Genomic DNA, 26,853 nt, shown 5'->3' on the forward strand with positions numbered 1-26,853 from the left:
TAAGTGAAATCAACAGGAGGTTTAGTTAACCAGATAGGTCTTCCAGAAAGATGTGACACTCAAACACCTTTGCATGTATGGGAGCAGAACTGGATCAAGGAAGTCTGAGCAAACAATCCATTATCCTGGCCTCACCTTTCATAGGATGAACTGAGCTTGCTGTGCATGACATCCCTGAGAAAAACACTCATCAATGTAATGAGCCATCTTCTTTTTGTTTTATGAAGACAGATGAAAGTAGCTGTTGGTTAGTTATCCTCTCACTAACCAGGGAACAAGGCAAGGAGAGCTGAGATTTTGGAAAGAGAACAAAGCATTGCTCATGTGAAGGGCTTCAAAGCTTAGGCACTTTTCTGATGGTAAGCCAAGCCTCACCAAATGCTCATTCAGAAGCACATTGTTTGATGCAGTGATGGCTCAAGTTCTGCGACATTTTGCCACTGTCTACTGGTACAAAGTGAAACTCCCATATTAGATAGAAATGTAATTATCTAGGCTAGGATCTACCATGACTTTATTTTTCTAGTTGCAGAGTAGAGATAATAATTCTCAGTTGAATCTTTGCCAAAGTTGAGACCATTTATTGAAAATATGAAGCAAGGTTTGTGTCCCAAAACATGTTCTCTTCAACTTCTCCAGCTATACTGTTGATCAAATAAAAGGTATTCTCTTTATATACCATACCTAGTTTCTGGTATGCTATCAGATTTCTTGATAGAAATGAGCCAATAAAAACAAAGGAGTCACAAAAAAAAAAAAAAAAAAAAAAATTATCCAAGCAATCCACATATATAAAACGTCAGTGTAAAAGATATATCTACCTATGTAAAAAAAAAGGGCAAGCCTACCTTTGGACCTGCTGGCCCAGGCAGTCCAAATGCTCCTGGTTGTCCTGGTTCACCCTGTAAATAACAGCAATATCAGCGGTAAATGCTAATCTTTTATCTTCTGGGGCTAGGATGACTCAAAACAGTCGTTATTTACAGCTTTAGCAATGGAAACACTATCCACAGTCCTGAGTACCATTATGCAGAGATCTAAATGTCTACATTGTGCTTTCATGCATTTTTCAAACCCGAACTTTTAAATAGCAAGAAATGGGTTCTGTAAGTAGTAAACAGCTAACATCAAATACAGTCTGCAATTGCTGAGTCTGTGGAGATAACATAGTACATTTGATTGACGGAATAAATAGATCCTATAAGAAATTCTTTAAATCCACATATGGCGCTGTCTGATCACAGATTGTGCCAGGCAGGAAGTGATAAGTTTGCATCCATTCGGGAAGCAATACAAGAAAATTATCACACACCTGTCCAAGTGAGACAAGTGTCCAGTGTTGCACAAAGCAGAAACAGGATGTAAACGACAGAAAAATGAAGGCTTTTCTGATATGTATCACTACTTTTGTGCATTCCTGCCCTTCCAATGAGTTCTTTCCCTAAGTTTGTCCAATCACCACCAAATGGCTGCCACAAGAGGATAGCAAATAAGATTATAAAGGCCCTTCCCCAATGATAGCTAAGGTAAAAAGTTCCCACCCTCCTCAACCAGCTTAATGAACAGTAACAGAGCTGACCCTGAGCTCTCTCTGAGGATGGCTAATCCACATGACACTCTCCGTCACTACTAGCGACTGGTGAGGCTATTAACCTCCTGTCGTTTGTTTCTGCTGCTCCTAAAATTGTCATACAAATCCCTGAGACAAGTTCCACTCAATACAGATTGATTTCCACTGCCTGGCTGTCACTGAAAGGCAAGGATTACACAGGAGGAACGAAAAGGCTTACGGCTTCTCCTTTTGCTCCATCCTTCCCTGGGGTGCCAGGCAAGCCAAGGGACCCCTGTAACAACAACAGAGCTGTCATCAGCACAGTATTAACAACAGTTGCAAGTGCAAAGACATAAGCAGTACTACAAGACAAGAATAAGGAATGAGAAGAATCATTTCAATGCAAACATTTATTATTTACAGTCTCTGGAGGAACTGTTGCTAACATTAACACACTATGACCAATTGATGAGCTGTTAATGAGGAACTGGGCACTCTTGGTCACTTATTTCATTTAAGAATAAATTCATATAAAGGCTGTGCAACTGATGAGATACAGAAGCATTGAATAATTTTAATATCATCTCCTCTCAGCCTGTCTGGTCTTCCATTGTCACAGAAATCTGCTGTTTCTGTAACTAAGTACTACTTCTTTTTTAATTATTTATTGTTGACTCCGTGCTTGTACAGCATCCTCCTCAAAGCTCAGAAGCCTCTAAGCATAGCTGTAATGCATAGATGTAATGAACCTAAAAGCAAACAGAGAAGACTTGAAAAACTCAGGAGTCCTTAGGAACTATTTTACCTATGGGGAAGTAAGTCTCAGAGCTGGTAACATGCAAAGCTAGAGGGAAAAAAAAAAAATAACAGCAGAAGAAACAGGCATTGCTTCTTAAATCTGTCTGCCCACCAGGCTGAATGGGACTAATGAGGCTGGCAGCAAACACAGGGGAAAGCCATGTTTTGCTGCGTGCAGCTGGCAATTTAAAGAATAAATGGGAAGAGAATAGACACAGAACAGGCAACTCATGTACATAGTAAGGAATGGACCAAGTGTTTTTACTTCTGGGATCTGCAACAGGTTTGTCTTTTTTAAAGTGTATTATGTAAAAAAAAAAGGATCAAATGAGAAACAGGCACTGCAATCGGTGAGTATAGGAACTTATTAAACAGATTATTGTGCATTAATTGGAGCGGGCTCTTGACTTGCAGTCCTGAACATTTGCTGTTTTAAACAGGTGGAAAATGTCTAAATTACTATAATCTCTCCTGCAAATGGCATTTAAGGCATTTCTGACAAAGGTATCCAAAGTAAATAGTAGCTGATAGAGCAAGCTCAGTCTTGGATAATATTGGGATTTAGGGAGGAGTTTTGGGGTGTTTTTGTTTTTGTTGCTGTTTATGAGGCTGCCACAGTAAGCAGCAAAAGGCCGTCTCGGTCCAAAGGTTATTTGTGTTCAGAGCAAGAACGAACGTGATAGTCTTTTGCCTTCCATGTCTCATATTGAAGAAACTCTGGTATTTCAGTATGAGAAAGCATTTAGCTCTGAGCCATCTTCTATTCTGTTTCAGTGTTTTACAGACTTCAGACAAAGTTCCTGCCCTTGCAGTCTCTGCACATTTTTCAGATGTGGCTGAGCATGGTTACTCATTAGGTTTAGATGTGAAAGGATACTTTGCGGACAAACAGCACAGCAACACATTCTTCTCTTTATAGAACTTTGCTAATACAAAAACAAGAAAACACAGAGATAAAAGAAAAAGACTTCCAAGGGGGGCTATTTTCCTAAGCTTTCCTCAATAGCTTTATAAAGTTCTAAACTTTACACAGTGCAATTAATAAAGGCTTAGACTTACTTTTTCTCCTTTATCACCTTTCAGTCCAGGAAATCCGGGGGCTCCTTCTTCACCCTAAAACACCAACACAAAGGTTACCTTGCGTGAAATGACATATATATGTGTATTTACACAGCACAGTTATCTTTTGGGAGTTGACGCCAACCTTTCCTTGCTGTACTGATGCTTTTCAGTCACCTGCAACTTGACCATATATGAATGATTTCAATTCCACTTTTCCATCCAACTGTCCACCTCTGGCTGTTTTTTCCTCTTTTGCATTTGTAAATATCAGCCAAGAGGAGTCTTTTTTCCAAGGACAAAATCAGAGGCATATCCTTATTAAATAAAACTATTTCAAGCATAAAAACGTTTCACTGAGAAACTCTCCTATTGCCACATTTCATAGTACTGGGACTTGAAATTTTCCATGGCCAACCTACTGCTAGGGATACCTTATTTTTTCCACTTTTACCTGCTCAACGTAGGCTGAAATGTATGCTTTGGAAATCACTCCATTTAGATCTTTATCAATAGCTACTCCTCAAACTCATCAGCTAATGTCTTCAAAGACTTAGAGCACGTTTCAGTGCTCAGAGGATGGAGCAGGATTATGCCTTCTGTTGTGGGTTACTTAGTCACAATCCAGCAGCCTGCCTATATTTGTCCTGCGTGTTCATTCTCCAGTCGATGGCATCTAGGATCCAGCACTGATGGATTTTACAAGAGACACTGTCATGTGTCCTTCAGTGGATGTTTACCAGCATCTCCACTATCTGAAATGGTAGGTATCTGTGCATGGGACACTTAAGCAGCTAGCACTGCAGGCAAATGACATGGCACAAAGCAGAGCTAATCCACTGAGAGCTTCTCCCTGTCTATTTCTGTACCTAAGTAATGACAGGAGAAATACCATCAAAAGAACATTAAAACCAAGCACATGAATATATGCAGCAACTCTGTCATTTTCTATGTTACCTTTAAACACGTATGGACTACCTACATATGCAGATAAACATAGGACAAATTCTGCCATTCTCAGCCTTATTTGTGATGTGTTTTTTTTACTGCATGAGTAGTTCAGCAAACTTAGATGGATGTATTCCTAAGGCAAGGTTCCAGTCAATGTCAGACAAAATGATAAAATCTGACCTTATTTATTTATAGGTATATTTGGCGGTTAGAGGTTAATAAAAGAAAGTATCCGAAAATTATCTGTACTATATATGCAAATTAAAGTCATTAAATACTCTTATAATCACATTTCTCGCTAAATGTGAATGTTCATGAAGCACTCAGCCTAGAATTTCCAGTGCAACTGGCGGTAAAAATCAAATCTGCTGTATTTGAATAGGTCCCTAATGAAATAGAAAACCCATAAAATAGAAAATGTGATTTTTAAGGAAATCACTTGTTCTGAGAGGTCAATATAACTTGAAGGAACTGCTGTTCCATGGCAAAGTGTGCAGCACAGGTAGAACAATTTTTGTCTTCTCTTTCCAAATTAAAGGAATAGGGTTAATAACTTTATTTGCCTTATTTTTTTTGTTCTGTGAAGTAGCAGCTTTTTTGTGTAGCTAAATAAAATAACCCTGATATCAGCCAATAAGTTGCAAGCATACTACTCATTTAGCCATCCATACTGGACAGAACCTCATAAGGTTTCTTCTACAGTCTCCCACTTAAAGCAACAGTGAACTCACACCAAGTTGCTCACAGTTCATCCATTTTGGCACTGAAGACCTCTGAAAACAAGGCTGCTCCTCTTCCCAAACACAATCAGTAATTTGCATCCTAAATTAATTGCATCTCAGCAGAGGAGAAAGACCTTTATTTATTATTAGCTGAAATAGTGTGATTTTTCCCTCTTGATTTTTCACACATCCTAAGAAGCTGCCTGCAGAGATATGAAGCCAAGAGCAACCCAATCGCCTTCACAGCCAAGGGTGTGCAAGGGCATTTGTAGGGTAGAACTGCAGCCTCTCTCCCTCTTGATGACCATGCATGCAGAGGCAGATGGTTGGCCCAGTGATCAGATAGAGGGTCAGCAAGAGAGGGAGAAGGCCTTCAAGGTTGGATTGGGCTCAAAGAATATGTGATCCAGAAATGCCTAGCACTCCAAGGAACTCTATTAATAAAGTCCTTTCCTCCAACCGTATCTATTGCCACAGCCTCTCCCTTGCTGCATAAATTGAAGCACTGCGAAGCACACATCAGGAAGACCATTACAGAACTAACCCTTCACTAGAAATAAAGCTGGAATGTTTAACCAGCTGGCACTGCCAACCTTCAGGTATTCACTGGCCTTACTAGTAAACTGTTCAGACTCCACAACCTAGACTGTGGAGACAAATTTAACATCCACTGGGGAACTACCACTGAACCCCGCCACCCAAGAGAGTGGAAAGGCCTCCTGCTTCTGCTACTTCAATTGAAACACCTTGACATCGCTGTGCTCTCATGTAGTGCCAAAGGAACTGTGACAGAAGTGATGGAAAGCTACCAACAGCTTGCACCCTTAGCTTGCAGCCAGCTGCTGAAACCCCCACTGAGGATGTAGCTAACCGGAACAGAGTTCTGTTGCCAGGGTGATTTACTTCACTAAGCTACTTATTCTATTTTTATTTTTTAACTGGCCAACCTCATGAATGACATCACAGAACAATCATGTTTTCTTTTCAATAGTCCACAGGAATTTTTTAATTAGGTAAGATCCCAAGCATCCTGCTCACCATACCGTCTGGACCTTGGGAAGTGAGGGTGTACCCAAAAGGTGCCAGTGTCTTCCTCTCTCTACTACAGTGAGGTCAATTAGGTTAGCAAAAGAGCCAGTGCATCTCTCCTGGAAACCACTTACTAAGGCCCAATGAAGTTGCAATTACAGAATGATAACATTTGCCAAGAAGAAATCACAAGGGCCTGAATTGATTTTGTTCAAGAGTAGTTCAAGCTGAGGAGGTTACAACTCCAGCAATTAGGCTGAAAAGGAAGGCAAGAGATTTTCCTGAGCACTTTTGTCCTTTTCAGGCTCCTGAGCATGCTGTCCTTTTCTCACTGAAAGTCCAGCCACGTATGTTTAGTTTCATCCTCTGCGTTGCGCAGCCAGCAGCCTTTAATCAAACCTTACCACAAATGTTAACAAGAGAATAAATCCGTTCATTAGCTCACAGTTGGCAAAATAATTGTCAAAAGGGCCTATATCTGGCAAACTGCCACCTAATCCAAAGTGACCAGAGGAATTTTCATGTAGTATAGCCCTGCAGTGCTATCAGCTATATAGAAGCAGATAATGCTGAGTAAGAGAGGGCTGGTAGGTTCTGCAATTACTGATGGTATACACTGGCACAGGCTATGAGCATAGAGAGGTGATGTAGCTCATAGGTAGCTACATATTTCTACAAATGCCACTTGATGTTTTTTTCAAAATTAATTCTGTGATTATTTACTTGAATTACAGCAATGCCTCATTTATTTCCTTTGTCACTCTGTTTTGGACGCTGAATAAATACTGAATGACAGTGACTACACTTGAAAGCTCTGTTCAAAATTGCAAGTGATGAGTAAATATAACAAAGAAATAGCAGAGACAAAGGGCACAGGCTAGTAAAATTGTTGCCAAGCAAACACGGATACAAGTGCACTGGGCTGAAGGGTCTAGGCACCACACTGTGAGAAACGGGTCAGCTTCAGCAGCTGGCATTAAGCCCTGGGGAAGAAAAGCTCACTGCATTTCTTGCACCAAGGCCAAATGTAGTTGTGCACACTGAGAAGGATAAAAATAATAGCGTGTATTCACAAGTTGGCTGTGCTCCCAGCTTCAACGCAGTGAGATTCTGGTGGTGACATGTAAACTATACTTAACTGTTTATCCCATGTACTTCTACCGCTACCCCTCTACTTCACGGATATCTGAACTTCAATTGGTTGTCCCTTTCTGGAGAGACATCTGGACTAGACTGGGAAGTCAGAAGAACCAGGCCCCCAAGGAACTGGGAAGGAGAGACTACTACTAAGAAGAGGAATAGGGTGGTGCTTCTAAGGCAACTTCTTTTTGGCTTAGCCAACACCTGGTTTAGGTGAAGTACTTTTATGCTTCAGGTGGAGCAACCTATTGTTTATTTCATCAATAGTTTTATGGAAAAAAAAGCTTGAGTGTGCATGTAGTTGTACCTGTAAGTAGGTGCATTAAAAAATACAGCAGTTTGGCTTAGGAATTTCCAGAAATACTGAACACTGCAAACACTGAGGATGCAGCACTAAATGAATAACTCTGAAAACAATTCATGAAGGAATCGATAGAAATTCTGTGAGCAAATTGTGAATATTTTCTGAGCCATACTAAAAGAAAAAGATGTTTCCAGATCCACTGGGCAAAAGGAAATGTCACATCATGAAGGAATTCAGAACCCAGGCAACTCTCAGCTGCTGCAGAGTATTAGAGAGATTACAGATAAGGATATACCCATCAACTTTGGGTTACTACAGCTATTGAAAAGGTATAGGTGAGTTGTGGAAGTATAAACACGCATTGACAGGTTTCTTTATTAGTTTGTTTGCAGTAGCAGAGTTATCTCATTTCTAGATCTGTGTGAGTATGTCTTCCTGTTATACCACTGCCATATGAATTCACCAAGTCATGTCAGCTGTAGGTTAGGGTGTCCCTCCATGGTCATAAATGTCTTAAGGTCTTTTTTAAAGAATTATTTTTATCTTTTTAAAACTTCCATTCCATGCTCACTATACACTCACATACCGTAATTTGTTTTGTATTATTTTACCTCCCTTGGGTTATTTTCATACAATTATAAATTCATTAAGGTTGGAAAAGACCACTAAGATTATCTAGCCCAACCTTCAACCAATAACTACCATACCCACTAAAACATGTCCCTCAGTGCCACATGTAGCCTTTTCTTGAACAACTCTAGGGACAGTGACTCCACCACCTCCCTGGGAAGTAGCCTCTTCCAGTGCCTCACCACCCATTCAGAGGAGAAATTCTTCTAATATCCAACCTAAACTTCCTCTGGTGAAACTTAAGGCTTTTACCTCTCGTCTTACCACTGGTACCTGGGAATAGAAACTGACCCTCACCTCACTACAACCTCCTTTCAGAGAGCTGTAGAGAGCAGTAAGGTCTCTCCTAAGTATCCTCCAGTCTGAATAATCCCAGTTCCTTCAACCACTCCCCATAAGACTTGTACTCCACACCACTCACCAGCTTCACTGCCCTTCTCTGGACACTCTTGTAGCAAGAGGCCCAAAGTCGAACACAGTACTTGAGGTAAGGCCACACCAGTGCCGAGTACAAAGGGATTTTGAGCCTTACTACCCCATATAATTGCTGAACGCTATGTATATGGTCTGTGACCAGATTATATCCACATCCCCTGTAGATCCTCAGATGGCCAAATGGAAATAATTATAAAGTTACAAAGTAGATAGCCTAATTACTGGATGATAGATTTCCTCAGAACAGGAACAACTGAGACATAGATTTTGCCATATCCAGCTTCACAGAATATTTTCTATGAAAAGGGACCTAAAATGGAGGAGGAAGCAGTCTGCAGATATAGAGATAGAACAATCCCTTACTATCTGATTCTAGAAAGACATCAAAAGCACACAATGGAATAACCCAACAGTGATGATTTTTAAGCAATCTGCTCAAGTTTAACTGCTTTCCTTTCCTCCACTTGCAGCTCCTTACGCAGCTGCCAAGTTTACAAATATTTCTTCCAACTTGAGAACAGCTGCGGACTATAATCACATATTTTATTTCAAAGTCTGGGTTCTGGCCTTTGTTAATAGAATTGAGAGGAAACTAAATGAGAAAATAATGGGAAAAAAAAATCAGCCCAAAAACACATGGTTAGATTCTTAATTTCCTGTCAAATTCACATAAATCACTGGATATTTTCATCACCTTACAAAGCAGTCTACAGAAGATATACCACACTGAGGTCAATTCTATACACCTTCTTTTTTCTCTTCCAAATTGGTCTACACCTACCACAAAAGTATCGCTTTTCTAATCCCAGAATGAAATAAAATTTTCTAACCCTGTCACAAAACATTGATAGAGGTATCACTGGGTGACCTTCAAAACTCTGCCAAGCAGAACTCCATGAATCAGACACCCAGCATATTGACAGCTTTGCAAACCAGGGGATCTATATCCTAGGTAGGCAACAAAAGCTGAATAAAAACAGAGCAAGAAGGGCAAGATGAGATGGAAACAAAAGCAATACTGAACTGAGCAGTGCTACCACTTCTCTACTAATACACCCCTCTCCCCATTGTTAATTAAATTCACAGTATCCCTGTGAAATGAGAATTTACAGCAACTGTATTATTGTTTCCACTCCAGGAGGGTGATGAGTCAGAGGCGCAACTGAACAGGAGACATATGGAAGGTCACAGGGTCTGGGACAAAGATAGAAACTGACAGCAGATTTCCTATGTCCTAGGTCAGTGCTCTAATGATAACTTTATTTTTTCTCTCTTCTTGTTCTTTCACCTATGTTCAATTTGCAACCTGATGATCACAAAGTATAAACCAGAAGACTAAACAGTTTTCTCCATTGGATGAGAAGAAGGATGCAAGAGATGGTGCAAGCTTAGTATGATCTTCAACTCCAAATTCTTAAGAGCACTTCCAAAAGACAGCATGTGTGGGAAGGAAGTAAAATCTTTTTTCCCCTCCTCTAGGTTTTTCTTCAGAAATTTTGCCAATTCTGAATTTGGTGGGGATTTTTTGTTTGTTTGAGATTTTTGTTTCCAGTGAAGGTCAGGAGTGATCTTCAGACCAACTGAGATGCAGAACTGCAGTGTATATATGTCATTCAGCTCCATTTTCAAAAGCTGCTGACCAGACAGGCAGCACAAATGACTGCCATTTTCTAAGGCACAGATGCAGGATTCTATTAGCTTAATGATGCTAAAATCCTATTAATATCTTGGAAAATTTGACACCAAAACTGGCATTATCTTCTACTTCTAAAAGAAATACGACATTCATCTTATCTGGGAGTTCAGCTCATTCTAAGAAAAGAAGAAAATTATCCTGCTTGTTCACTGCATTATATTCTGATTTAATAAACAGAAAGGCCACATGGACATGATATACAGGACTCTGTAGAAGCTGTAGGGGTGCCTAATCTATCAGGAAACCCATTATTCAGTGAGATGATTAAATGACAGCTATGAACCTTTTTTTTTTTTTTTTTTTTTTTTTTTTAATTGCATTCAATTGCATAGATGTCAGTTGGTTCCAAAAGGTACGTTACCAGGAGAAATTCAGGAGATCTTGTATTTCAAGAGCGTCTGAACCTTTTAACCTTATCATGAACATCATGGATCCTACCATGAGACCAACAATGGGTCTTCTGAGCTTTCATCACATGATCCCAGTCACTGAATGTTTTTTTTTTTTTTTTTCCTAGGGTAAGTGCACATTTTTTCAGGGATCCCAATGGATACCTTTCTCTAAAGAAACCTGATACTCCACCTTTGCATCAAAATAGTTACCACAAAAGGTGTGTTGTCAGTGAGCTTGACACGTTTTCACCCATAAACTTGGTGCTGCAGGGGAGAAGGTTCAGCAGAGCTTAGTGATTTGGTAACTAGTTATGCCCCCATGCAAGTCACTATAGAGCTCATAATAGCCTGAGAACCCCCAAAGACTTCAAAGAACCCAATATCTTGTCCATTAGCTTCACACCCACATACCCGCACCGTACTGTGACACTCTGTCACTAACCACACATGGGTTTTCTGAAAGAGGAAGATGGTCAGACACTTTTGGCAGCTCTTGAACCATCAATTTTTGCTGTCTCAAGGCTGCCCCAAGTGGAGGATTTACTTGAAGTATATGTCTACCTCTGCAACAGGGAGAGAGAGATAACAACATACTAAATGTTTTATTTGGAGTTCTTCTGTTTAACAGCTATACAAGCTGTTCGATCAACTGACAAAAAAAATCTTCACAAGTTAAAAAAAACCACAATTGTTTGCAGACCTAGTTTTGACTGAACATACTGAGCAGGAGGCAGAAGGTAACTGGAGTTGATTGGTGCCACAACCCCACTACAAAGAGCAACTGCCAGAGGAAAAAAAAAACTGGAATCAAGGGGTTGGATTACAAGAAGCAAAATCATTATTTTCTGTGAGTTGAATTCCCATGTAGAAAGGAAAACAACATAAAGGCAAGAAACAACTCAGTTGGCTATGCTTGCATCTCTCTTGGTCTTCTACCTATGTACCAATCCTTGCAAGCAGCAAAAGTTCATCATAGGAAAGCAGGATTAAAGTCCCTGTGCTGATCAAGATGCACATACAGCACAGACTGATGGCCCCTGGAGTACCTAAGCATGAAAGAGATAGCAAAAATGTCTTCATGTTGTAGAACAACATGTATCAAGATGAAGATTGACTGGCAGATCATTTATATCCTGTCTTAACACAGGGAAAGCTAAGATCCCCTGCTTGTGAAAGATAGCAAAGGGTTACAGATTTGACTTGTGTAACCGGATCAGGTATTAAGATTTCATGTCTTTTTCCAGTGACAATACATGCCCTGAACATAACATATATATATATATATATATATGTTATGTTCATATATATATATATATATATATATATATATATATATATAGGGGCTTATGGATGATGTGGGCTGATATTTTGTTTTGCTAGAAAAAATATATTCATTCCTTTTGCTCTTCTTCTGGGAAGCCTCAAATGCCTAAGACCTCCACATACCTATCAAACATTTCAGTATCATTTTGTACATCCAAGAAGAGTGTATAGGGGCAGAGGAGCAGGACTGTAGTACACCAAGCTCCAGTGTTAATCTGCTCTTAAATGTTTACTGCTTCTGGTATTCCATATTCATCACTTAGATTCTACTTTTTCTGAGAAGAATTTTTCCCAGTACTACACTCAAGACTAAGACTGTAGGTAGTGCTAAAGACAAAGGGTGGGAGATCCAAAAGGGGCAATTAACAGATAGTTTGTATCAAGTACAGTATAAGACAGCTTGACACATAGTTCTGCTGTGGTGCCAGCTGCAGGGTCAGAGCGCCATAGTGCCCAGCCACAGCCAAGGAAGATCAGCCAGGTTTTGATCAGTGGAAGCAGAATACAGCACAGGAAGGAGATATTTGGGATCCTCAATTCCAGCACGGGACCAGAGCTTGTGACACTGCCCCTGCTCTAAACTCACAGACTCTTAGAGAGAGGAAAAGCTTCATGGCTATCATGGACTGGAGAAGTAGTTGTAAAAATGTAAGAGGGGCAAAGAAAACTTAAGATGTTTTTGATAGGTCATAGCAACCTGTTTTGTGTAATGCTTCAGCCATCTGCAATTCAATAGGCTACGAGATCCATCTGAATCTTCTAGAAAAGCTTTTTCCTTTTGCACCTAGCAGACAGCTAATCCATACCTATCAACCGCAGTATTGCTCTCAGGATCATCTTTAATTTGAACAAGAGTAATCAATGACAGAATCAAGAGAATAAATTGTTTTTCTCTTTTTTTTTTTCCCCTCTCCTCTTCAGCTCTTCTATCAGAAGAAGCACAAAGATGGGAAATGTTTTCATTTTTCTTCCTTTCTACACTGCAAGTATAGATCTGGGCTGAGAACTCTAAGAAGCGCTGGAGATTTCACAAAGCCTGCTTGCCAGTAGATGTCATCATATACCAGCAATGCGCCTGCAAGCCAGAAGCTAACACTGAAAGAAATAACAACTGTTTTCTAATTTTACGTAAGGAAAAACAAGTTACTAGTACTCTCGCACTGCTGAGAATTAAGCTGTCATGATGCACAATTAGTGATCTGGCTTTGAGTTGTTTATTACAATCTGCAGCTGTTATTCTGGGTCACAGAAAACCACAAAACCCTCTAATTATTGTTAAGAAAAAGAACTCAAAAAAACCACAGTTATTTAGCTGTGCAGGATGTACTCTAACTACAGTTAAGAGGACTCAAAAATATTCAAGGTGCAGTCTGAAATTGCCTGCACACACAGGAGGATTCAGAATGTACTCAGAGCACTAAGACAGATACTGACTTTGATACTCCTTACTCATTAGTGGAAAAGTTCAGAAAAGGAATGACAGACAACACCAGTGAGTTGCATGAAAGCTTTATGAAGTGGATGAGGTTATATTATACAGATGTGTAAGATTATACAAATATGTAAATACTGAACTGGGAAGTTAATCACTGAGTTTAACCAGGTGAAGTCAGTAGCTAAAGATAGACTCTGAAAGAGATGATTTCTAGCAGAAGAAAAAAAAAGGGAAAAAAAAAAGTGCAGCTATTGCACTTTCACTTTTCATTACCAAGTCAATCTGAAGTATGCTCACATTATTTTTTATTTGGCAATAAACTAACAAGGTCTGAGTGCTATGAACCAAACACTGAGGTAGCAGACCTCATCTCCATTGAACGCCAATTACTGGGTGACTGGGTTTTTCTTCTGTTTTCCAATTTCGAACTCAATACTATCTCTGAACTTTGAGCCACTCTCTTATGTTGCTACTCCCAAGATGTGTTGGCTCAGAGAGCGCTGCTCACTGTCCTGGATGCTGGTGCTTCCCAAAGCTCTCTGAGTGCCTTCTCAGCGTGCCAGCCCCAGGAGAACTGAGTTATATTTAAGAGGCTTTGGACTTGATAACTATCTGAACAGCACAGCAGCCCAAACAAGGCCTGTAACCTCTCAGCAGCACCTTCCATACCCCAAGGTTTCAGTGGTGTAAGGACATACATCAGCTCCTGCAGAGATCATTAGTTTTACTTGAAAGCTTCAGGAATAAAGACCAATTCCATATCCTTTCAGGCACACGCTCCACGTGGTTTAAGAGCTCAGGGCACATGACCTGCTCCTAGGAGATCAGCTGGCTATTCCTCTTCCTTTATTTTCAGGCTGTTCTTAAGTTGGGTCTCTCATACTTAGTCTTTGTTTGAGATGTGCTGAAGCAACCTGACCACATATCTGAACCTGACCTGAAGACTCAGCTTTCCAGCTTGGATTTGAAGCAGTTACATCACCAGGAACTAGTTTGTTCATACGGGCTTTTGGCAACAATGATTGACCAATTCTGCTCCATAGCAGAGGTGTGGTGTGACAAGCCCTGGTCAATGAGATCCCTATGCTGCCAGCCATAGCATCTCAGCTCCCCCTCCATTTCCCTTGAATTGTAACTAGTCCTTGCTGCATCTGTACACTCAAGGACCTAACTCCCAAATATTATTACTGCTCTCCAGGTCTAAAAATGCCACTTCCAGCAACTGAGTCACATGCACAGCCCCTCTGGTCCCCACATGTATTCTTTATGTTCATCCAAGCAAAAGCACTCCTTGCCCTCAAACCACCACACCATGCTAGACTCCAGCTACATTTGAAGTGCAGACCTGCACTCCTTTTGCTTAAGCCTCAAGTTTATGTATGCTATCCAGCCTTGATCAATAGGCACTGCTTTCATGGAGTCACAGAATCATTAAGGTTGGAAAAGACCACTAAGTTCATCCAGTCCAATCATCAAACCCTTGCCACCATGCCCACTGACCTTTCTCCTTCAGTGTCACATCTAACCTTTCCTTGAACATCTCCAGGGATGGTGAATCTGCCACCTTGCTGGGCAGCCGGTTCCAATACCTTACTACTCTTTCTGAGAAGAAATTTTTCTTAACATACAATCTGAACCTTCCCTGGTGCAACCTAAGGCCATTACCTCTTGTCCCAGCACTGCTTATCTGAGAGAAGAGGCCAATTCCCACCTCACTACAGCCTTCTTTCAGGGAATCATAGAAAGCAGTAAGGTCTCTCCTGAGCCTCCTCTTCTTCAGGCTGAAGAATCCCTGTTCCCTCAGCTGCTGCCCATAAGACCTGTGCTCCAGGTCCTTCACAGCTTCATCACCCTTCATCAGACATGCTCCAGTGCCTCAGTGTCTTTCTTATAGAGAGGCACTCAAAACTGAATTCTTTCATCACTGAAACCTTCAGGTTTGGATGGTGTTCCTGTGAGGTCATAGGCCTTGTTTGGGCTGCTGTGCTGTTCAAATAGCTATCAAGTCCAAATCCTCTTGAACATAGCTTAATTCCACCAGGGCTGGCTGGCTGAGAAGGGACTCTGAGGGCTTTGGAAAGCACCAGAATCCATTCATGATAATTTGTTAGGCCATGCTGATGGCACAGTGCTGAGGTAAAGAAGTGACATGGATTTCAGGTGACATTTCCTATACTAGGTTGCCTCAGGGCAAAGCAGAAGGCTGGACATGGATAGGCTGCATCTAACATGGTAGATTTGCATAGCTTTTCCTAAAGCTTTTCGAGAATCCCTAAAAATGAGAACATATCCAGTTTGGAAGACATGACAGAGAAAGGGAAGCAAAGGTATTCAAAGTCTGGAGGAAAAGTGGTTCTCCAGCTTCATTTTACAGGAACAAAGACTTCTTCAGCAAAGTCAGCAAATTTGTTGGAGTCCAGCTTTCTGCCTAGGTCTCCTGCAGCACAGTCCAGAGCCTTAACTACCTGCCTGCTTTTTGCTTTTCTATGCTTGGTCCTGCAGTCACTGCATCTCCAGTAAGCAAGCCACTTCAGAGGCTTTATACTCATTAGAAATCTTATAATAATTCCCATGATTTTTTATCAGGGCAAATCATTACCATTAAAAAAAAAAAAAAAACAGAAAAAATGAAAACTACATTTTTAGAAGAATATAGACTTAATCTTCTAAAGTTGTTTCTCATATTCATTGCTGAATGTGTGATTACTAGCATGAAGGGGAATAGATAAAGCTCAAAGGGAAAACTCAGATACTCCTGGAAACATCACAGAACTCCCATAGGGCACAGTAATCCATAGTGAAACCTTCATCCAAGTCTCCACACATGTAGATGGGTTCTCCTGGTTATTTCCTCCTCTACAAAGTGCTAGAGTGGCTCCCTGTGTGTGTGTGGGGGGGGGGGGGGAGGGGGGAAGGTTGGGGGAGAAGGGGGAAATAAAAATAAAAAATAGAAAAAAATCACAGAAGCAATCACTTCACTCAACTGTTCCATTAAAACCCCTTTTTTATCTTCATTTTTTCCTGTGGGAAAATGTTTTAATAGCCAAGCTACTCTGTACCTTTCCTCTGCACACAAGGAACCAGAGACTCTTATTCAACAGCTACAGACAGCATTGGACAAGCCCTCAGTGGACTGTGGAAAAATCTGTCCCCTCCTGGGCAATGATGCTGTTAGGGATATTCATCAAGAGTTGAACACAAAACCAGAAGAATAGATAACCCATATCTCATCTGCAGCAGTGGGCTCATTGGATGCTTCACCAGCTTATCATCCTGCTATTGCAGATCACAATTAAAAATGACTTGCAAACATCCTAAAGCAGAGACAATGACTTTGTATAGAAAAGATCTTGGCAGATGTCTTTCATCAGTGAATTTGTAAGCATTCTTTTTTTAAAACATACGAATTTTATCCTCCAGAGCAGACTGCAAATAATAGCTCCAATGCATACTGTATGAAAAACAATTTCATTTGGTTCGTTTTAAACTAGATGGTGGTAAGTTTGTTTTCCCTCAGCATTTCCAACAGAAATGCAAAAAATATTTCCTAGTGAAGTGTCCATACCACTCAAAGTGACTTATTTTCATCAGCTACCCTACAAACTTGCCACTTCCCCAAGCACCTTCTCACCTACGGTGCCTGCTCAGCACAGTTGGCTTTGGGGATATAAGAAAGGTGCTCAGCACTGCTGGACAATATTCTGTGCTTTGCAAGACAAGATGCAAGTTGCTAGCCTTTAAGCTAAACTTGTTATGGAGATATTAAAAGGCTAGGATGGCTTGCGATGTGGATGGCTGTGCCCCAGGAATGCAAATCTCATACTGTACAGAACCTCCGCTGTCAAACGTGACTTAGTTGACTTTGATCAAGAGTCACTGAAACTCTGTCTTGCTTGAATTATCCTTTAAAATGTTCTACAGTTGTTCTTACTGTCCTCACTCTTCTCCTGAACCTATTTCTTTTGGACAAGAGGTCTGAAGGTTTTTCTTATGAGCTCTGCAAGACCAGGTTATCTGATCTAACAAATATCTATTTGAATAACACCCATGAAATAAAGGCAAAATGTTGCTTTCATGGTAGTCATGTTATAGAGATGTTATAGATTTGGGTATTTCGTCATGTGAAAATTAGCAGGTTGGTCACAGGAGCGTGTTCAAAGCAAGTCAATGAAGACACAGCATGAATTCATGAGCAGAAATATAACAGACTGCATGTAATATAAACACTTCAGGGGCTAAAAGATGATGGTGAACAGCAGAGATTTAAGATCCAATACAGAGCAGGGGCAACAGAATCACACTTGAATAGGAAAATTCACCCAAAAGCATATGACATTATCACCTGGAGGTGCATTATGTTACTGTCTGTTTTTATATCTGTGTGCAATTCTTTGGTCATCCTCTGTCAAGTGGAGTTATTTAGGCCTGGCAGAACGTGCTAGGCTGTCAGTTGAGACATCACAGCAAATTTCTTGGTTTTCAAAGTCATACAAGGCCTCATGTCATTGTGAATTAGGTTTTTAACCACAGCTGCTGTTATCTTATGGTTTACCACTAATGATGTGGTTGGCTTGTTACACGTTCTAATACAAGCATCATTCTGGCTCGAACTTAGTGGTGTAACTAGGGAAATGGTCTGGAGAAGCAAAGCCAGTATCTCGCTGTTGTCCTGGAAAAGCACAGGATTTGCCCTCTAACAAATGCCTCTGACTCCATATAATTGCCCGACACATAATACTTGGCAAAAGCACAGTATGGCAGGTGTTTGACTTTGGCACAGCTGGAGAGCAACACTCTAAGGGGATGATTTCAAACTTCTCATCTCAATCTTCTCAAAGGTGAGACCCTTACTCTATCAACACTTAGGATGGGAGCCCTGTCCTTACAAAGGAGCCTGCAGAACAGGAATAGTGAAGATTGCATAGACTGCAACTGTTTGAATTCCAGTATCTGATCTGTTTTCCCAGCACTGGCCTATACCCACCAAAATCAAGGAAACAAATCTGTCACAGCCAGTGAAAAACAAGAACTCACACTCATGCATCCATTACAGCACAGCAGGCAAGCGAAAAGAAGTCACGTGAACCCTTTCCTTTCAGGTGTCACATTCTTCTTTCTGGAAAGGGTTGCGTTTCCTACACTGCCCTCCTTCTTTTTTCAGAAGTATAAATGGCAATTAGTATCACAGACACTTGCATCGCAGCTCTCCACAGTTCTTGCTGCCTCCCTCTCATGGAGGCTTCTTCTGACACAAAGAAAGAGTCATGGTCTACATCCACTGAATGGAAACCTTTTGCATGGGTGATTCCCCTTAGCCAGCATAAAATCCTAACTGCTTTCTCCTGAAGACTCAACTTCACACCTAAAGGCTGACTTTGAAGATGATCTTTTACACTGAAGAACAATTATATACACATAGAATCACAGAATCATTAAGGTTGGAAAAGACCACTAATCTCATCTAATCCAACCATCAACCCATAACCACCATGCCCACTAACCATGTCCCTCTGTACCATATGCCCAGATCCTCTTTTTATTCAAGCCAATGAGTCACAGTAGATAGACCTGTGCTCTCCAACTGCAACAGCAGTGACTCTAAACCACTGGGCACACACATGGGGCACACACACATTGGCTACCAAATGCACAACCTTCACAGCTGAGCACACACTGCCTCAGCTGGCAGGAGTACCAAATAAACAAAAACTGGCCATTCACTCATGGATCTCTGTGCCCACATAGTCATTCAGGGCCGTTTATTTTGTTTGGCTGTCCCAGTCATAATAGCTCTGTACAAGCACATTGTGTCTGCTGGACCTTCTTATTTTTACCTCCTGCCCTCCAGTTGTGCAGATTTTTTTTTTTTTTTTCCATGTATGGGAATAACAGAGCTGAAGTGATGTTTTCTACCACTTTTTGCAGAGATCAGAACATAAGAAAACAAGAACTCGCCTCAACTGCAGCACAACTCACATCACAAACATCATGTTTCCCATCAGACTGCTGATTCTCACCACCTGCCAAGCACGAGCTGGTTTCCAAAGGCTGAGTTCTGAGTCTCAGAGGCTAAATACTGGCTGTCAGTGGGAGGACTATAACAAGATGGATGCTGAAATGTGTGCTTTACAACCCCCACGTCTCTAGCCCAGCTCAATAATATTTCCTGCCATGAGCAACCCTCATTTAGACTGTAATTTCACATGACGCATTACCACCATTAACAATCAATAAATCACAGTCACAGAAAGAACAAATGAGAAGATGCAATGGTCATAAATGCCATGTTCATGCTACTGCACCATTCTTCCTTTCAGACTACAAACCAATATTATTATAAATTCCCCAAGCAATTGGTTAACCACAGAACTCGTGGAAAACAGCTCTACAGACTCAATTCCATTTTCAGTAGGAAGTATGACATCTTCCTTATTTCATCCATTTGTCTCCTAGACCCTCCTGTCAACACTTTCCCATTCCACAGTGTGAAATTCCATTTTGGTGATGAGGAAAACATCCACAACAAGGTGTAATATGGAATTGCACATGGAAACAGCTACTTGTCCTCTGCAGTCTCATTTTATTGAGGGAAGAAGGGAGTGGGAAATTTGTAGCTAAAATTGTCTGGAAACCCACACACTTCTAATGTAGTTTAGCGCAGTTGTGTTTTTTTCCTCTTGTTAATCACAACTGAATTCATGTTTTAAGACAGGTGACCCAGCAATTTTCAGTGGTTTTACTTTGTATCTGTAATTTGAAACCTCAAAGTCTTATTTCTCTGTCTCAGCTGATATTTGCAGTAGGAAAATACTGTGGCTTTCATCCTACAGGTTATTAATGAAGAAATCCAATGGAAAAAGAAAAAAAAGTTACAGCAGTCTCTCCATGACCCAAAATTAATCCTGTTGAACATTCAATAAACTTGAACTTATGCATTCCGTTTACTTTCCAACCTTCCAGCCTGTTGCTTTACAATATTATCTTCTATGAATTCACAGCTGCTTACATAAAGCAAAGATTATGATTTCAATTTAATAGTTTTACATGTCCAGTGCACAAAGGAATGTCAAAGAATATGAAGGGGAAAAACAATGAACATTTGAAAGATTTTCTTGAGAGGGAAACTTAATCCAGTATAAAACTTCCCCGCAAAGATCCAACTGTATCACATTTAGTGCATCTTGTGCACTCCAGAAATACCCTCTGAGATCATGAAAAGCAACAGCTAGCATCTCTCATTTAACTAGTCCAACAAAGGTTTATATACTACATTACCTTTTCTCCTTTTTCTCCTCTGCTATAGGCTCTGCCCTAGAAATACAAAAAGAGAGGAAAGAGTACATTTGCTAGCAAGGATGTCAAACTGTGCAATAAATATGTATTTCATCCCTTCTTTGATATCTACCTACCAGAAATATACATATACACACAATCACAGGACAGATAACATGGGGAAAGTCATTCTTGGCAAAATTCCTTGATAATAATTCAACAACAAATTAAAATAGAAAACTCATCCCCAATTCTCCTACTTCAGCACCAGAAAAGCATCTTATTTGACATCCATGTTGGAGTCTAATACAATGTTTCCAAAATCAAAGACCCCAACAAGCATTAGTAGAATGAGTTTTACTTAGGGATAAAGATTTTCTTGTGTAGAAACTCAGCCTGGCATTTGTATTAATTGAAGCTGGATAAAGCTGGATGTTGGTCAGCTGGATGTATGTTTTCAGGAGTGATTTGCATCTTCTGAGTAAATTGCCTCTTACTGTCCCCTGCTGAATGTGCAGCTGTGCTAAAATCAAATACATCCAAATCACGTATGCTGATTGAAAGGTTAATACTAAGTTAGTTATCAACTGAAGTCAGGGATGATTCAATTCATTTCCCTCAGACATAGCAACAAATGCTAGAAATACCAGCTTCTCTCTGATATAAAGGCTCAGCAAGAAAAAACATTCAGAGTACACCGACATCACCAGCAAAAGTTCAGTATAGAGGAGAGAACAACTACTTGTATTTTATTTCCAGTACTTAAATTTTTTCTGATACTTTTTACTTACTGACTCTCCTTTTTCTCCTCTGGGTCCAGGAAGCCCTTGGCTGCCACTTTCTCCCTTGGAAAAGAAGAAAGGTCATAGATAACACAGAGATAATTCACCCCCTTCCTGACAGGCACAGAAATAACAGATAAGATGTCCTCTTACACCTCCCTCCTGGCCTCACTTGTAAGTTGCACCACATTGGTGCTTGCATTTCATTGGTAGCTTTGTTTGCTTTGGGTTTTTTTTTTGTTTTTTTTTTTTTTTGTTTTTTTTTTTTGGGGGGGGGGGGGGGGGGGGAAGGCATTGCAATGAAAATTTGGCTGAGAGTGTGAACTGTGGAGAGGCTGTTTCCACCTCTCTCTAGTGACAAAACTTCAGCTCCTGCTGGAAGTCCAGAAGGATGAGGTGGACTTCATTGCATTCATAATGACTTGGATGGGTTTTATACTTTTTTTTTTTCTCCATATGAAAACACTGCTAGAAGTCTTCCAGGTGCACTGGCAAGGCACAGAGGTACTTCAAAAGTCATTATTTTCTGGTAAGCCAGGAAGGACTTAGAAAGTTGGTTTGCATAAGACCAAGAAGGTGCACACCTAAGATGTGGAAAAAAAAATAAACCTGTGAACATTGTCAAGATTTTAAGAGCTAATTTTATACTTCCAATTTCTAAAAAAACATTATTTTGGTTCACACCAGATTTTCAGGATCTGCTAGCAGAATGGTACAACACTCGCAACCACTCTCACTGCTTCCTCAAATGGAAATGAAAGAAAGGTAACATACAAAAAGATGGCTAAAGAGAGATTCTACTTTCCTCTCCTACAAAAATAAATAAATAAATGAGTAAAAAATGCTCACACAAAGAAACCAACAAAGAAACAAGTAGCCGTTACTCTTTCAGCAGACAAGGACTGAATAAGCCAGCAGCTATTGCTAGTCTAGTTAAAAAACAAGCAACAACAATGATGACCAAAACCAAAACCCAAACCAAAGCAACAATTAAGAAATCTGTCTTAGCCTAGGAAAAGAGTACTACAGTTGTCTTCCCTTTCTTACCATTATCAGCCTCTCCAGAGATCCCCATTTTGGGGCAAGCAGTTTGCTTTTGTTTTGAACACTGACCTAAAAGTACTCCCTGGTGGGACTAATTTCTCAAGTGACCCCCATAAACTGAATGATGGTTTGAGTTCAAGTCACTTAGGATTTGATTTCAGCCATGCAAATCACTCCTAATTAGAGATGCTCCATACTAATAATGTCTCTATAGAAAATCGTGACTTCTGACTCAGAGCCCTGACATCACTGTTTCCACCTTCTTGTGATAACTCCTTTCCTTCTTAATTAGTTTACTTTAAGAAGAGACATTTAAGTAATTAATGCTTAATCTTTTCTCATGCTGTACTTGCTTGACAGCACATTTTGCTTGACAGCACATTTTAAACCACTATACTCTTAGGTTTGATCTTTATTTATTTAATTTACTTACTCTTTCTTGAAGACACAGCTCTTAGATTTATGTCACACAACAGCAACACAGCTTTAAAACAGAACCCATTTCAGAAATGAAGAGACAAGCTGAACGATCCTAAAACATATTATGGACATTTCTAAGCTGTAATATAGAAGCCACTCATTTCTATGTGACCTGATATACCACATGGTAATATTGGGGAGCTGTAGATAGCATCCACTTTCTACCACTTGTCAGCATTTCAGTCTGGGTACCTCAGTAACACAGAGAGGAAGGGAGAGGCACTAGTTCCTGCACATAGAGCACAGACTGTGACAAGCTGGTCTTCAGCTGATCTCTGCAAGAGCTGCTATTGATGATGTTAATAATTTAATTTTTGCTAGTAAGAAATCACAGAATTGTAGAATTGTAGAATCAGTAGGGTTGGAAAAGACCTCTAAGTTCATCAAATCCAACTAGCAACCCACCACCACTAAACCATGACTCTAAGTGCCACATCTATTTATCAGTTTATCTTGAACAGGCAGTTCTGTCTTATTTCCTGTTACACTACTCGAGCCATTCCCTCTGACTACCCTCTAGAAGGTGGTCTTTTACCTACTTTAGAAGAGTTTTTCATGTCTTAATGCGAATGACAATCATTGAAGGCAGTTGAGCCATGCTAGCCATAGACCTGGCAGCCCTGATCCAGCAATCCTGAGAGCTGGCAACCATCCCCAGAGACCAAAGGCATGCCCTGGGGATGAACCAAATCTGTGCTTTGCTAGCAGATAAAGAAGTTAAGTTGACTGTATTCAATCATCAATTACGTTTTCATCCCCAGCTCTCAGAGCTTGTCACACAGTCCTGCCTTTGTAGTATGCAAGTCATGGACCACTAAACTGAAGGAGAAGTGACACATAGCTGCAGAGCCACTGAGTCACCCACCTCAGGGGGGTGGGACACCCACTTAGGGGATCTGTTAATGAAAGCCTTCTGATGCAGTGCTTGGACATATCCATGAGGTAGTCACCTAATATCTCCTACACAGTGCCATTTTATAAAGTACCAACATCCTCACCAGTGCAAAGACCTTTACAAAGCAGAGAAAGACAACAGGATGTTGCTGCAGGGTGGTTTTATTGTAATCATAATCATCCTTCTGCAGCCTCCTCATGACAGTACTGACTCTGCCATTCTTCAAAACAGACCCTCATTATTTAAGCTGTCACAGATTAAAATAGAAAGTTACTATTTATATTCATGTAAGGAAATAATTTCTGCAGTTTCAGTTGTGCACATCAGAGCATTAAGGCACATATGTTCTTTATTGTCAGAAGAAACATACCCCAAAACACATATTCTCATTGTTCAAAACTTCTCTCTGCAGACAGAAGAGCAAGCTCGCCCAAAAAAACAACTAACAAACAGAAACCACCACCAACAAAAAACAGTGCTGAAGATATCTGGCCTTCCAAGACCCTCAGATTTTTCCTCTTCTCTCCAGCAAGGAGTTGTTTCAAGACAGCTGAATACTTTTTCCTGGGTTGCAGTTAGTTTTCTCACCAGTTTCACAGTGACTGAATTTTCAGAAGTGATTCAGATGGGCACAGTTTTGAATACAGATTGTACCCCAAAGGCTTTTTAATCACACAGATGGTGAAAATAGGAACCATCACCATGACCAACTTTCATCTCCAAAGCAATGTGAATCTGTTTTCTTCCAGTACAACTACTCCCCTCTCAGTCAGTTGTTTCACACCTCTAACTGGAACCAAACAAGAAGGGGAATGTCTGTGTGTTGAAGGTATACATGTGCATGTTAAAGAAGCTTGCAGAATATACAAGATAATATGGAGGTTGCACTGTGAAATTTAAAGCACCCATCACAACTATTTTCCTACCCTATTATCTAGGAAGAAACATACTAAGGAAAGTGGCCTGTTTTTAATATAAACTCATGACTCAAACACACTTGTTAATAACAGATTGTGGGTAATTCATTGCCCCAGTCTCAGGAGATTTTGTAGAGTGATTGGGAAGCTGCTACCTAACCTACAGCTCTCTATTGCTGCTGAGCAAGGCTCAGCACAGAAGGGTTTCCAGGTGACTCATCATGAAAGTTGTGCATGACACAGTAAATTAGAGAGGTTTGCAAAAATGCCAGTTTAGAAGCAACAGGAAAAGCTTTTGGAACACATTTATTCTAAAGTAACATAGAGTAGAAACAGACTCAAATGCAAAACTAGAGAAAAGATATAAGTCAGGCAGAGCCCCCAGCACTCCAAGGATCATTGAAATGCATCTAAACTAAGTGATATGCTAAATTAATTCTTATTTCTCAAAATCTTCAACTCCTCAGCATACTCTGAAACTTTTTTTTTTTTTTCCTGTTTTTTCGCTTAAACAGATGAACAAGCGCATCCTACTGACCTTTTGACCTTTAGGACCTTCAGGGCCAATTGAGCCTCTCTCCCCCTAAAGAAAATACATGATTAGTCAGACTTCATTATATAATGCAGCAAGAAGCTCAGTCCCACAGCCACTGAGGACAACAGAAATGTTTTCAGGTTTTAGGGGATAGCAGACTGAAAATGACATGTCCTCAAGAGAAACGACTGTGAAGCTGGCTGCTCAGAGGTTCCAGTCACAGCCAGTAGAAGCAACCACTTGATCATTAAAAGGTATGAGATTTTTTCAGCAATCCTATATTTACCTCCAGAATTTCTTCTTACTCATTTGAAGAAGGAAACACATCTGAAGTAGATAAGGATAACCCGTTTGTTTTCAAAGTTATTGTCAATACCATCAGTGTAGTTGAAACTCACTCTGTTAGATTAAGAGAAAACATCTGGAAAGATTGCTATCACCTCCACAGAGATCTCACCTGTGAATAACACATCTGGCTCTTCCTATCAAATACTTATCACCACTAGATCTAAAAGCACATCACAAATAAATGCAGTCCTTTTTAAAACTCACTTGCATAGTATCACGCCTCTATTTCCAAACCCACACAACACACCAAAAAGAAAACACTCAGCACTCACCTTTTGTCCAGCAGGACAGGAGCAATTGACAGTCTTTAGGTGGGCAACTTGCTCGCTGCCAACAGTAGGCCTCACTTCCACAGGAGGTGCTTCTGTTAGGACCGTGACCTGGCACTATATCCAAACACTCAAAGTCATGACAAAGCTTTTGATGATAGAAGGCTTTCTCTTCCACCCACTTCAGAGAAACTGAATAGGCATTACTGGATAATGCATGGTTAAGTATGTTAGGGATGAAATCCCATAGAAGCCTTTCATTCAAACAATAGAGGAGAATGTGGCAAAATGAACAATGAGTCTCTTTAACCAGGATGGAGGGGAGAAGAGGGAGAGTGGAAGTGTCTACTGAGAACTGGGCACAGGAAACTAAGCAGCTATAGGCACAGTGTTAGCTTTTCCCAAATAAAACCAGTGGGATCCGTGCTGAATATTTCATGCTGAAGTTCTTTTGTTCCATCATCACTTCAGACTTTTGTTTGCCATGACAGTTTGACAGGGGAAAAGTGACTTGGAAACTTCAAACTCCTCATACTCATCTCTTTACAGTGGTTCTCTTCAGGCACTGCTAAATTACCAGTTATATAGCGAGGTTTGATTCACTATCCTTATAAAAATGATAAACCCACACTGTCATATATTTCCTGGTTTGTGTAATAGATTTCAACAAAGAGTGTTCATATGAAAATAAATTAATGACAAAAAGAAGCTTACTGGTCCTGAAGGAATGTCACAGCAGGTCTCCAGCTCAGCATGCCGAGAATCACAGTAAATAACCATCCGCTGAAGATCAAACTGGAAGACAAAGCGAAGCAAGTCTCAGAGACAGTGAATTATTAAAGACT

At 40.3% G+C, this 26,853-nt stretch overlaps 1 protein-coding gene across 2 annotated transcripts in view; it reads right to left on the reverse strand.

Annotated features, from left to right (window-relative positions):
- Positions 1–26,853, reverse strand: part of COL22A1 (collagen type XXII alpha 1 chain) — a 231,224-nt gene that overhangs the window by 106,510 nt on the left and 97,861 nt on the right. The window contains exons 7-14 of one of the 2 annotated variants that reach the window (XM_046920616.1): positions 26,723–26,803; positions 26,012–26,125; positions 25,395–25,439; positions 21,530–21,583; positions 20,742–20,777; positions 3,410–3,463; positions 1,791–1,844; positions 849–902 (exon numbers count right to left, since the gene is read on the reverse strand). In XM_046920616.1, coding sequence (XP_046776572.1) covers positions 849–902; positions 1,791–1,844; positions 3,410–3,463; positions 20,742–20,777; positions 21,530–21,583; positions 25,395–25,439; positions 26,012–26,125; positions 26,723–26,803 — 492 coding nt within the window. The remainder of the gene's footprint in view (positions 1–848; positions 903–1,790; positions 1,845–3,409; positions 3,464–20,741; positions 20,778–21,529; positions 21,584–25,394; positions 25,440–26,011; positions 26,126–26,722; positions 26,804–26,853) is intronic. The other variant, NM_001139439.2, reaches the window with a different exon arrangement.

Source organism: Gallus gallus, chromosome 2, assembly GCF_016699485.2.
Source record: "Gallus gallus isolate bGalGal1 chromosome 2, bGalGal1.mat.broiler.GRCg7b, whole genome shotgun sequence".
In the NCBI taxonomy this organism is placed as follows: domain Eukaryota; kingdom Metazoa; phylum Chordata; class Aves; order Galliformes; family Phasianidae; genus Gallus; species Gallus gallus.